The sequence below is a fragment of the Corylus avellana genome, chromosome ca4 (genome assembly GCF_901000735.1).
Source record: "Corylus avellana chromosome ca4, CavTom2PMs-1.0".
Classification (NCBI taxonomy): Eukaryota; Viridiplantae; Streptophyta; class Magnoliopsida; order Fagales; family Betulaceae; genus Corylus; species Corylus avellana.
The window spans coordinates 23544384-23557121 of NC_081544.1; the positions used below are offsets into that span (position 1 = coordinate 23544384).

At 35.6% G+C, this 12738-nt stretch overlaps 2 protein-coding genes across 2 annotated transcripts; both read right to left on the reverse strand.

Moving 5' to 3' along the window:
- Positions 1-677: 677 nt before the first annotated feature.
- LOC132177755 (perakine reductase-like) lies at positions 678-4715 on the reverse strand. Its single transcript, XM_059590200.1, has 7 exons — positions 4605-4715; positions 2656-2826; positions 2354-2557; positions 2067-2239; positions 1618-1714; positions 1311-1464; positions 678-1035 (listed from the first exon to the last, which is right to left on the reverse strand). The coding sequence occupies exons 1-7, from the start codon at positions 4662-4664 to the stop codon at positions 860-862; spliced, it is 1035 nt and encodes a 344-aa protein (XP_059446183.1). The 5' UTR covers positions 4665-4715; the 3' UTR covers positions 678-859.
- A 2897-nt stretch (positions 4716-7612) lies between these two features.
- LOC132177723 (perakine reductase-like) lies at positions 7613-11145 on the reverse strand. The gene is made up of 7 exons (XM_059590162.1): positions 10973-11145; positions 9901-10071; positions 9552-9755; positions 9271-9443; positions 9000-9096; positions 8300-8453; positions 7613-8068 (listed from the first exon to the last, which is right to left on the reverse strand). The coding sequence occupies exons 1-7, from the start codon at positions 11030-11032 to the stop codon at positions 7893-7895; spliced, it is 1035 nt and encodes a 344-aa protein (XP_059446145.1). The 5' UTR covers positions 11033-11145; the 3' UTR covers positions 7613-7892.
- Positions 11146-12738: the final 1593 nt, after the last annotated feature.

Here is a 12738-nt window from a genome sequence, read left to right on the forward strand (position 1 = left end):
CGTGCTCGACTCGAATATTAAATGAAGCGTTTCGTGAACACGAATCCTAGCTCGAATATTAAATGAAGCTAGCTCGGCTCGACTCGACTAAGCTCGTATAAAGCTCGAATTTGTAGTTATTCACATAATTTCTCATATTAATATTAAAAATTGATGATTTTTTTTTTTTTTTTTTCTAATAGTATTATTTTATTATAAAATGATGCATATCCTTTTTCTTTGAAACCAAGTGCCTTGTTGTATTGACTCGAGCTCCATACTTCGCTAGCCAGACTAAACAAATACTCATATGCAAGCTGACTTATTGAGCCGTTTAAGAGTACTTGAAATTTAAATTTATAATAAAACAATAAATTAATAAATTAAATTAAATATAAGAACCAGCTCGTGAACTGGCTCAGCTCGACTTGATTTATTATGAGCTCAAGCTCGATTTTTTGGCTCATCCTTAAGCTCGACTCGAGCTCGAGTAAAATTTAAACAAGCCGAGCCCAAACAAGAAAAGCTCACTCAAACTCGGCTCATTTACACCCCTATTTGTATGCATCACATTTAACATATTTATTCTTCGAGATGATTTTTGGATACCTCATAACTTTTAGAGTTACCAAGTACATATATAACATTTTTTAACTTCATTTTATCCATGATTCTTTTCAAAGAACTAGAAGTATATATTAATAATTAAAATTTAATTACCAAGCTTTATTATTAAAATTTATCACTATATGACGATGCTACATTTCTCCCACCAGATAGAAAGATATCATAAATTTCTTTATTATTCCTTACAACATAACATGGACAATTCAACAACTTCGAAGGCTTGCTCTTTACTTTCCACGTCTGTACTCTGCAATTACTTTGATGGGGTATTTGCAACCTTCCAGGTATACTGAGCTAACAAGGCCATCTCTCTTTCACCAGCCACTTCATTGATGGGCACAGCATCACAAATTTCTTTCAAATCCTCTTGTGTAAGCTTCAATGCCAAGGAACCGATGTTGTTATCAAGATTATGAACCTTAGTTGTCCCTGTAAATCATCCAATCAATAACTTTCACATAATGCTCTACTCCAAGTTCATGAAACAGGAAATGCCAGTGAAGGACTGTGACAAGAAATGGTACAAGTTCCCAAGCTGTAGATGTGGTTAGAATTGAAATATGTCTAACCAGACAATTCAGGAGTAGAATTTTGTTTTTCATGGAAATAAGAAAAGCATTGATTAAAGTGAACAGGCAGTTCTACATAGAGTTGATCTAGTAAATTATGTGAAGATATCTAAAGAGATTACGAGTCAAATATACCAGGGATAGGGATTATATCGTCTCCCTGATGGAGAAGCCAAGCCAGAGCTAGCTGAGGAGGAGTGCAGGCATGCTTTGAAGCCAGGTTGGCAAGTCGGGCATATAGAAGTTTGTTCTTCTCTAAATTCTCCCCAATAAACCTTGGATGATTAGCCTATGCCAGGAACATCATATGAGCGTACTTATCAATTCTTCTTGTAAAAATATTTGATTTAATAACATTTCTACATTGTTAAGAGAGAGAATTACTTGATATTTATGTGTTTGTGTATAGAAACATGAGATAAATTTATTTGTGCTCGCATACCATTAAACTCTCATTAGCCAAGCTCTCCACGACTGCTTTGCCGCCAAAGAAACCATGGCCAAGAGGGCTATATGCCACTATCCCAATACCAAGCTCTCTGTGAGATTAACAGTAACATTGAATCAGGGGCGAAACCAGAATTTTAGGAGAGGGGGAGAAAATTACACAAAATAAAATTTTTGGGGGTAAAAGTTAATTTAGGAGGGTCAATTTCATAAAAATACCTAAAATTTAGAAGAAATTTTCAAATTTTTATGACATTTTTTAAATTTTGGGGAGGTTCCACCCCTACAATGAATGATGTTGTGAAAGTATTGTAATGTTCTATTGTTCTTAAAATCACTGATTAATAGCCAATTCAAAGACCATGAAGACAACATTTTCAGCTATCTTAATATATTAATGATGGACTTTGGAATGCAAACATCAGAGCTAAATATCAAATAAACCTGCAAAGTGGGATTATCTCGTCTTCGATATCACGAGTCCATAGAGAATACTCCATTTGTAAGGCAGTGATGGGATGAACTGCATGAGCTCTTCTTATTGTGTCTACACCAGCTTCTGATAGCCCAATGTATTTGATCTTTCCTTCCTCCACCAGCTTCTTGAGCTCCTCCATCTACCATGCGAAATAGGTTATAAAGCAGCAGAGATTATGCAGTGCAATAGATTGAAATATGTGAAAACAAAAGGTTTGTATAAACTTAAAAGGACAATATCTCATGACACTCACAGTATCCTCTATTGGCACTGAAATGTCCACACGGTGCTGATAGTACAGATCAATGTAGTCCACATCGAGACACTTAAGACTAGCTTCACAGCATTGTCGTACATACTCAGGTGTACCCTTGATGCCCAATTGACCCTCCTCTGATATGCTCATACCAAATTTTGTAGCTAATTGAATTCTTTCTCGAGGAAGCTGCTTCAGAGCCTAAAAGGACAAGATAATTAACTTTGTCCACTAATATCAGAATGTAAATCGCAACCAAACAAACATATACAATCAACATTTGAATAGGATTAGAGTACCTTGCCAATCATTATCTCGTTATCATGATTCTGTCCATAAACATTTGCTGTATCAAAGAAGGTTATACCCCTATAAAAAGCTTCCTTTACAACGGAACATCCAGCTTCATGTGACAAAGGAGCATTAAGCATCCCGGAAAGTCCCCCGCATCCAAAGCCTAATCTAGAAACCTGCAGCCAGAAAAGGATGCCATGAGAAGAAAAATGAAGCAGTTTCATGCAAGTTTCCATGTAGTCCCCAAGGTGTGTTCAATTCATGATTTGCTTCTTAAAAATTATGTATCTTCATGTGGTTGGATTGGTGGCACCCGATTGAAGCGTTATATGACAGATATGGATACTGAGTTGTTTATGATGTAGGCAGTTCATTGGTAGCAAAATTATCTTCTGTCATTTTTGAAGGAGTTGGAAATGACCTCCTGCTTGATCTAAAGATGTGGTGGAAATCCAAAGTGAACTTCCTGAACTTGAACTTGGAGAAGCAGATAAGCCAATATGGACCTGCTCCAAGAAGGGGAGATATGTTTGTTCAGACACTTGGGAGGCTTTGGGAGTGAAGTTTCCTATTGTTTCATGGTGGAAGATGGTTTGGTTTTCATTGGCTATACCTAGGCATGCGTTTATGCTATGGTTGGTGCCTGGTGGCTAGAGATCGGTTGACAACCGGAGAGAGATTGTTAAATTGAGGACATGCAGGGGGATGTGGCAGGTCACTTCTGCAGAAGTTGTATAGAATGTAGAGATCGTTTGTTCTTTCATTGAGGCTTTAGTAGGAGAATTTGGAGAGAATTTTTGAGTAAAATTTTGATCAAAGATCATTGTATAAGTTGGGAAGATATCTTAGAGTGGGGTGTTAAAGATTTGAAAAATATGATGGTGAGCTTATGCCGGTTAAGCTTGGGAGATGTTGTCTACCAATTGTGGATGCAAGGGAACAACATTAAACATGGGAATCAGCCCAAAACTGAAGAGGAGATTGTTAAAAGAATGATTGCTAAAGGGCGATTCAAGAGGAGTATGGAGAACTTGGAGTGATGCAGTAGTTGGAATCTGCCGAGGGAAATTTTGAGTTCAGCCTAATTGCAGTTTGTGTCTTTATTTTTTGAGGATGTTCGTTGAGTCATGTATGTAAAATAGCTTAGCGGGCTTTGTGTAGTTCTGCAGCTTTACTGCAGATTGTAATCTACAACATGGTGTTGCTTGCTGTTGTTGCAGCTGGAGTTCCTGTTTGATATCTGGAGGGTTGTATCGATGGTGTTCTTCTTTAGAAATTTTCATTAATTAACAAAAAAAAAAAACACTCATATAATCAAAAATCATTATTACGATGCCTTGTTACAGAATTTTTCCACGCACTCTACTGTCTAATTGGACAAAGCGCCTTACAAAGACCATTCTTGGGTTACTGCCCAGTAATCAACATGCATCTTTAAGGCTATTCTTTCCTTTCTCTCTGGAAGGAAATTTTCAGCTCTTATTTTGTTTATGCACAAAATTCATCTATCCTAACAAAGGTCCACCAAATACCAGAACAATGATTTTGAACTGTTCATGCTCAAGCCTTAATCTGACATGTAATTTTGAAAAAAAATAAATAAAAAACAAAACAGTGAGAAAGAGAAGCACCAAATTATTTGAAAGGACCCATTTGTATCATAAGAATTTATAAATATTTGTCTATTCTGGCTTCTGGAAAACCAATTAAAGAATGAACTTTGATTAAAGAAAAATAAAAAATAAAAGAAACAGTCATGGATGAACCTAGAAATCTTTATCCATGGCAATAGTTGTCAAGGGAGTGATCTGTTAAGAATGGGTATTAGTCATTTAATAGTGCCTATTACTTTTGCAAGTAATCCAATTTTTAATACTAGTTGATAAAAATTGAGTATACACCCATCCATCTACAATTGATAATCCAAATGGGTGGAAGAGATGACGAAGCTTACCTCCAGTCCCTCACTGCCAAGTCTTACTCTTCGAATCTGGATATGGGGTTTCTTCTCCATTCTAAAGGTAAAAGCTTTTACTATGGAAAAGAAAAATCTCTGTCTGCAATTTCACAATGCTGACGACTTTATATACGCTATTATTGGGGTTCATCAGATAAATATCTTGGTGGAAAGAAACAAGATAAGATTGTTGGTAGGGCGACTTGTCAGAAATTGGATACGGTAGGACGAGATAATATCGAATTAATATCGATAGGGTCATGATTAAGAACGCCGGCGTGCATGACTTTCATGCACGCCAAGCTTTTTTAAAAAAAAATAATTAAAATAATAAAATATTAAAATTTTATTAATTTATTATCTTAAAATAATAAATCACTCTAGCATGCAAATGTTTAACATCACCCATATCGATAACATTGAATTACTTATATTAAAAGTTATTTTTATCCTCTTAAAAAATAAAAAAATAAAAATAATTCTCTTATATAATTAACTAAATATTATTTAATTCAAATTAACTAGATAAGACCATGTTCCAATTAAGGAGGACTTACCTAGGCCCATGACCACTTTTGGGGGACCAAAGAAGGTTGTTGAATAATTGTGAGGCTATATTTGTAAAAAGTATGGGAGATCTCATTTACATTTGGGTTGCTTAAAATATTATACCGAGGTAGTAATAGCAGTAGTCCAAATTAATTACAAATTAATTTGGGGGCTCTACAAGTAGTGTTAAAGCATTCGGCTTTGAATTTTAAGAAGTAATTCAATCGGTTGGAGATTATGTCTTATGAAGTGGAGGTCACTAGTTCGAATTTTTCTTTTCCTTTTATGCAACATCATGTAAAAATAATAAAATAAAATAATCGGCTATGTAGACTGTAGGATTTGATCTGAGCAGACTAAGGTAATGATCCACAAAAGTTTAGGAGTATAGGAAAGAGAACACCAGGAGTGTGATTGGTACGTTCGAGCAGAGAACATTATGGCCCAACCGTAGCCACGTTCGAGCAGGAGTGTGATTCGTACGTTCAGAAGTAAAAGGGCAACAAATGAGAGTGTGATGAGATGCTTTTGGCGAGCCAAGCCAAATCAACCGACTGCATCTCGTTCGAATAGAGTTACGACCTGTTGTCCCTAGGGTCTTGGCAAAACCGACCAGTTGCATTCCCATTCGTATGGCAGTGTGATTGCAACAGACAGAAAGGTTGTGGTTGCAGTTTTTTTTTTTTGTTTTTCGAATTCCATTGTTGTTAAGAAACCTATCGACACCCGCGAAATTGAACGGTTCCCTAGTCAGTCTAACAATTGCGTCCCATAGTTTGCGCATCTCATGCAGCGTCTCGCACTGTGCTTGCAAGTACTCCCATTTGTATACCAGGCCCTCCCTTACAAGTGACATTGTTAGTGAGATTGGTACTGTTGCGCAGTTTGACCGTTAAATCCGAATAATTTGACTATGATACCATTTGACGTAGTAGAAATGATAGAAAAAATAAAAGAAGTTTGACGAATTCTATTTTATGAACTTAACAAGCTAACAAATAGCTTCTCTTTTCCTCGGGTTGGCCATTAAATCCGAATAATTCTGACTTAATTTGATACCACTTGACATAATGGAAACGATAGAAAAATGCAATAAAATTAACTAAATATGGAAAGACTAAATAAAAATGTTTAATCCTAATGTTTATGGATATTATTGATGCCAAGATTAATGCTAAATAAGGAAGAAAATTAGTTGGGATTGTTATCAATCAGGCAAAAGTTCCCATATGTGCTTTGCTGCCCAAATCAGCAGGAAATCAAACAATAGTTTGTTTTTCGTCAATTTCTTGATTTCTTCACATTTCTATGCCTTCTTTATTTATCGCGATCGAACTCCTGTTTGAATGGAAATCAGTTCTAGTTGGGCCTTTCGAAAGCCTCCCATTGCACTCTCGTTTGATTCGTTTGAACATGGTGTGATCAGGCTATTATGCCCTTACTTCTTCCCATCCACTATTTTTTTTTTTCTTTTTTTTTTTTTTCTTTCTTGATATGAGGGTCATAATTATATTATCATGATCGGTTCTATTATTTATTTTCCCAAAAAGCTTACATATATTTCAAATTTAAAATTGACTCAAACTCATCTTAAATCGATTCGTCAAGGGGGTTCAATAGACTGGAGACCGCGTCTCATGAAGCGGAGGTTACTAGTTTGAATCTTCCATCCCCCTCTTGTGTGGACATGCCAAAAATAAAAAATAAAAATAAAAATAAAAAATTGATCAAATTGAAAACTGAGATGTTAAACTCAAAATGTTCATAAGCATAGAGAAAAAGTAATGCAATATACCACATTTTTATCATATTTTGTTGATGATGTGACACTAACAATCAATTTTTTAGGTCTCAAAGAGGTAGCTCAATCGGCTGGAACAACACCTAATGAAACGGAAGTCACTAATTTGAATCCTCCTCCTCACTCTTGTGCGAACATGTAAAAAAAAAAAAAACAATCAATCTTTTGATCAGCCATTGTTTAATGAAAAGTAATCTAGAGGTTTATTGGTTGTGCTACATCAGTAAAGTAAAATAAGAGTTGGTAATATAACATTTCTCCTAGAGAAAGATTAGCATGCTATAAACAACGCTTTTATCTCACTTATATTCTATTGTGCACACGCGGTAGGGTATAGTAACCCTTTGATCATCTATTATTAAAAATATATATATCTAATGACTACTAAACTCTGTCATGCCAACATAATAGAATAAAAGTATGATATCCAACATAATAGAATAAAAGTATGATATATAACATTACTCTCATAACTATTCATGGTGTTAACGCTAAGGAGAGATGCATAAAAAAAATATGTCACTTCAAAAATTTAGGAAAGAAAAATATGTGATAGTACTTTTCTCTTGGCAAAGACAGTACCTTTTTATGGGCCGTTCATTTTAACAATTAAAATGAAAGCCCAAATCTTGACAACAAGGCCTAATGCAAAATAAACACACAAAATGACATTTTATTTCACTTTAAAAATAAAGAGTGGATAGGTATATTTTTAAGTTATATAAAACAAGTAATTTTCTAAGCATTTGCATTCATATACTTATTCTTCGAGATGAGTTTTGGGCTAATATATATATATAACCAACAACTATGGCTCTCATCACTATATGACGATGCTACATTTCTCCCACCACATAGCAGCAAGATATCATAAATTGCTTCATTATTCCTCAACAAACAACATGGACATTTCAACAACTTCAAAGGTTTGCTCTTTACTTTGATGGGGTATTTGCAACCTTCCAGGAATACTGAGCTAACAAGGCCATCTCTCTTTCACCAGCCACTTCATTGATGGGCACAGCATCACAAATTTCTTTCAAATCCTCTTGTGTAAGCTTCAATGCCAAGGAACCGATGTTGTTATCAAGATTATGAACCTTAGTTGTCCCTGTAAATCATCCAATCAGTAACTTTCACATAATGCTCTACTCCAAGTTCATGAAACAGGACATGTCAGTGAAGGATTGTGAATAGAAATGATATCCAAGTTCCCAAGCTGTAGAATTTCGTTTTTCATGGAAATAAGAAAAGCATTGATTAAAGTGAACAAGCAGCTCTACATAAAGAGTTTGATCATGTAAATGTGAAGATATCAAAAGAGATTAAGAGTCTAATATACCAGGGATAGGGATTATATCGTCTCCCTGATGGACAAGCCAAGCCAGAGCTAGCTGAGGGGTAGTGCAGGCATGCTTTGAAGCCAGGTTGGCAAGTTTGTTATAAAGACTTTTGTTCTTCTCTAAATTCTCCCCCGTGAACCTCGGAAACATAGGCTGTGACAAGAACATGAATATGAGTTATAAAAGCACATTCCAGTGATCAAAGAGCTGATTTACTCAACAATATTCTGTCTTAGAGGGGCTAGATAGGTAGTGTAAGGTTTAGTGGATTGTCCTACACTGGCACTTCCGTGTAATAACTTTACCAAAGGCGATCCTATGAATAGCTTCCAGTACGCCCATTACAATTTTTACTGCCTAATAACCAATTTGATCCCAAGGCAAAGAATAACTAGGCACACCAAACGATGCAATCAATAGAGCCAAGTCAATTCATGAGGTTTTTTAAAATTACCAACCATTGATGAACTAATCGGATTAACCAACTAAAGTTCGCTTAGAACCATAGTGCCTTGCCTAATAAGCTAACTCCCCCAATATCAAAATATGGTACCATAATGATTAATGTCTCTATGTGTACATGACAAACTGATTCCATAAAAGCAGAAAATTTACTATTCATTTGCAGCATACTGTATACACAACAAACCGATTCCATAAGAATAGAAATTAATGCTTAATTCATTTGCAGCTGCATACCAAAATACTCTCAGTGGACAAGCTCTCAAGAACAGCCTTCCCACCAAAGAACCCACGACCAAGAGGGCTGTAAGCAACTATTCCAATACCAAGCTCTCTGAGATTAACAATAACATTTAATGATGCTGTGAAAATATCATGATGTTCTATTCTTTTCAAGCTCTCTGATTCATAACCAATTCAAAGAACATGAAGACAAAGTTTTCAGCTATTTTAAATTATCAATGATTGGCTTTGAAATGCAAACATCAGAGCTAGATATCAAATAAACCTGCAAAGTGGGATTATCTCGTCTTCGATTTCACGGGTCCATAGAGAATACTCCATTTGTAAGGCAGTGATGGGATGAACTGCATGAGCTCTTCTTATTGTGTCTACACTAGCTTCTGATAGCCCAATGTATTTGATCTTTCCTTCCTCCACCAGCTTCTTGAGCTCCTCCATCTACCTTGCCAAAGTTATAAATCAAGCAAAGATTATGGCAGTGCAGTAGATTGAAATATCTGAAAAGTTTGGTATAAATTTAAAAGGACAATATCTCATGATACTCACAGTATCCTCTATTGGCACTGAAATGTCCACACGGTGCTGATAGTACAGATCAATATAGTCCACATCGAGATACTTAAGACTAGCTTCACAGCATTTCCGTATATACTCAGGGGTACCCTTGACACCCCATTGACCCTCCCCTGAAATGGTCATACCGAATTTTGTAGCTAATTGAATTTGTTCTCGAGGAAGCTGCTTCAGAGCCTAAAAAAGACGAGATAATTAACTTTGTCCATTAATATCAGAATGTAGATGTTCCTAAGGTTATTTTGTCCATTGGATGCAAATCTCAACTAAACAAACATATACATACAATCAACATTTCAAAAGTTTTAGAGAGTAAAAGTACCTTTCCAATCATGATCTCGTTATCGTGATCATGTCCGTAAAAATCTGCTGTATCAAAGAAGGTTATACCCCTACAAAAAGCTTCCTTTATAACGGAGCATCCAGCTTCATGCGACAAAGGAGCATTAAGTATTCCGGAAAGTCCCCCGCATCCAAAGCCCAATCTAGAAACCTGCAGCCAGAAAAATGAAGCAGTTTCATGCAAGTAAAACTAATTAATGAAGGAAGTCAGCAACCCAATGATTTGGGTCTCCATGTAGTCCCCAAGGTGTGTTTGATTCAACAATACCATTGCTGGATTCTCTGCTTCTTAAAGATGAAGATGCTATTATGAAGCTCATATAATCAAAAAAAACTATTACGATGTAAATCTGCATAAATGTTCCCTGTCAAAATTCATGCTCAACAAAATCTTAATTCCTGGTCAGACTTACAAACTTGTAATACCAATAAGCTACTTTTTCAGATAATGTATTCAATAAAAATAAAATAAAAAATCATTTTGCCCAATGCATTCTGTCTGGACAGTAGAGTTACCAACACTAACTGAGTCCTCCTTGATCAAAGTTTGGGTCTATTGACTAATTGGGCAAAACGCCTTACAAAGACCATTCTTGGTTTACCGCCCAGTAATCAACATACATCTTTAAGGCTATTCTTTCCTTTCTCTTTGGAAAGAAATTCAGCTCTTAGCTCAAGACTTAATTGGACATGAAATTAAAAAAAATTAAAAAAATCAAAATTTTATAAATGCTTGACCCTTCTAGCTTCTGGAAAACCAGTTAAAGGATGAACTTGATCAAAGAAGGTCAGGAAGGACAACAAGATGGAAAAAGAAGACATGATTTCCTATGTCTAAGGACCAAAATTTGGATTTCTGTAGCGGACCTCAAGGAACTGGAATTTTAAAGCTGAAGTAGGACTACAAATCTACAATTGCAGATGGTTCACATATCCTACTTTTCTGGTGTATATATCCTAACGCCACAAACTCAAAACTCAAAAGCAATTCTTATAAACCAATCCATCTACAATTGATAATCCAAATGGGTGGAAGAGAAGACGAATCTTACCTCCAGCCCCTCACTTCCAAGTCTCACTCTTGGAATTTGGATATGGGGCTTCTTCTCCATTCTCAAGATACCACAGCTAAGTTGAAAGCTTCAACTTTTCACAATACTGTTGACTTCACATACGTTCTTATGCTCCCACCCCCACCCACTTGATAGTAACCACCCACCCAGCCGCGAAACCAGAAGTTTGAGCAAGGGGGACGAAAAAAAAAAAAAAAAAACTAATTTTGAAGGGTCTATCTCATAAAAAATATATATAATCCCCAATTCCCAATTTTGTGCTAAATTTGCCTACGAAATAAATTTGGTTCATAACAAAAAGATAAAATATAAAGGTTTTTTTTATTATTATTATAAAACTTTTAAGGCATGAAAAAAAAGTTTTTCCCCTCTTAACTAACAATTTTATTATTATTAATAGAAAAATAAAATAAACAAGAAGGCTGGAGAAGCCCTTTAAGTTACTATTTTTTAGAGTCTTTTGAAACTGCACGTCTTATTCAAATATAATAAGCAAAAGACAACTACTTTTCACACTACATAAGAAGTGCAGCCTTGTCCCTAGTGGATAAATCTAATATAATAAGCAAAGAAGTGCAGCCCTGTTCCTAATATAATAAGCAAAAAAAAGACCTTCAGGGGACGAAATAGTAATTTGGAGAAACAAAAAATTAAATATAAAGAGTAGTAGTGGAGTTTTAAAAACGTTTGGGGGGACACTCGTCCCTCCCAATAGTGTATGTAGGTCCACCCCTGCACCCACCCACCTACTTTCATTAGATAGTTTCACTCTTATTGAGGGTTGGCACGATGCATAAACTTGACACGAAATTAGAGAATTAAAATTTAGTATTAACAAATTCATGTCATAAATGGGTCAACCCGCTTGACCCTTTAATAAACATGTTAATCCCGATTCTCCCTTTCACCTTATTATAGAAAAATTTTCTGTAGAGATTAATACAATTTTTTAATTTGAATGAAACAACTCTTTCCATATTTAAAACTTAAAGCTACGCTAAATATGATCATTCCGATCCACCATCAGCCACTCACGCCCCGGTCCGTCCCCTACTCCACCGCCGACCTTCTCCGTCCTCCTTGCTCCAGAGTCCCTACTGTTGGAGCTTGCTGTAGTTTTTTTGTTATTGTCTTTATTGTCTTGTTATTTTGTGCAGGCTTTAAATTTAATCTCCCTGCTTTCGTGATGTACTATCTTTGGGTGGAGACTCTGTTTTTTGCTCTATTTCAATATTCTTCAATGCTTGTTTTGGTGTTGTGTGTTGCTATTGTGGTTAAAATTATCCATACTGTGACCACGTATATCTCGTCTTCTACTGCATTTGGCGAAGCTCATGCTGTGCTACTAGCATTCCAAGGCTGTATTTTTACTTTTTTTCATTTTCCTGTGTTAATTGCCTTATATACAGTGCATTTTATTGTGCACCTTATGTAGTTCGATGGGCCGCTTCTAACTTTGTGTTCGAAAGCATTCCCAACCAGTTTTTCATTCTCTTTTCCATTCGGATCAAAAATGAAAAAGACCCACATCTTGTAACATTTTTCTTATTTGACTAAAAAAAAAAAAACTCTTGTTGAGAGTGGACCTAGCGATTTTTGACACAATATGTATATCTAACACGAAATTAGAGGATTAGAATTTAACATTAACGAATTCAGATCATAAATGGGTCAACCCGCTTGACCCTTTAATAAACGTGTTAATCCCGATGCTCCCTTTCACCTATTATATATAGACTTAACAA

Bases quoted from the DNA above. Each gene is read 5' to 3' on its own strand.
- LOC132177755 (XM_059590200.1), bottom strand. From the start codon at position 4,664: ATGGAGAAGAAACCCCATATCCAGATTCGAAGAGTAAGACTTGGCAGT. The intron at 2,827-4,604 runs GTAAGCTTCGTC...TTCTGGCTGCAG, and splicing joins TTGGCAGTGAGGGACTGGAG to GTTTCTAGATTAGGCTTTGG. The intron at 1,036-1,310 runs GTATATTTGACT...GATGATTTACAG, and splicing joins CGATATAATCCCTATCCCTG to GGACAACTAAGGTTCATAAT.
- LOC132177723 (XM_059590162.1), bottom strand. From the start codon at position 11,032: ATGGAGAAGAAGCCCCATATCCAAATTCCAAGAGTGAGACTTGGAAGT. The intron at 9,444-9,551 runs GTGAGTATCATG...TTGGCAAGGTAG, and splicing joins CAGTGCCAATAGAGGATACT to ATGGAGGAGCTCAAGAAGCT. The intron at 8,454-8,999 runs GTATGCAGCTGC...TTCTTGTCACAG, and splicing joins TGTCCACTGAGAGTATTTTG to CCTATGTTTCCGAGGTTCAC.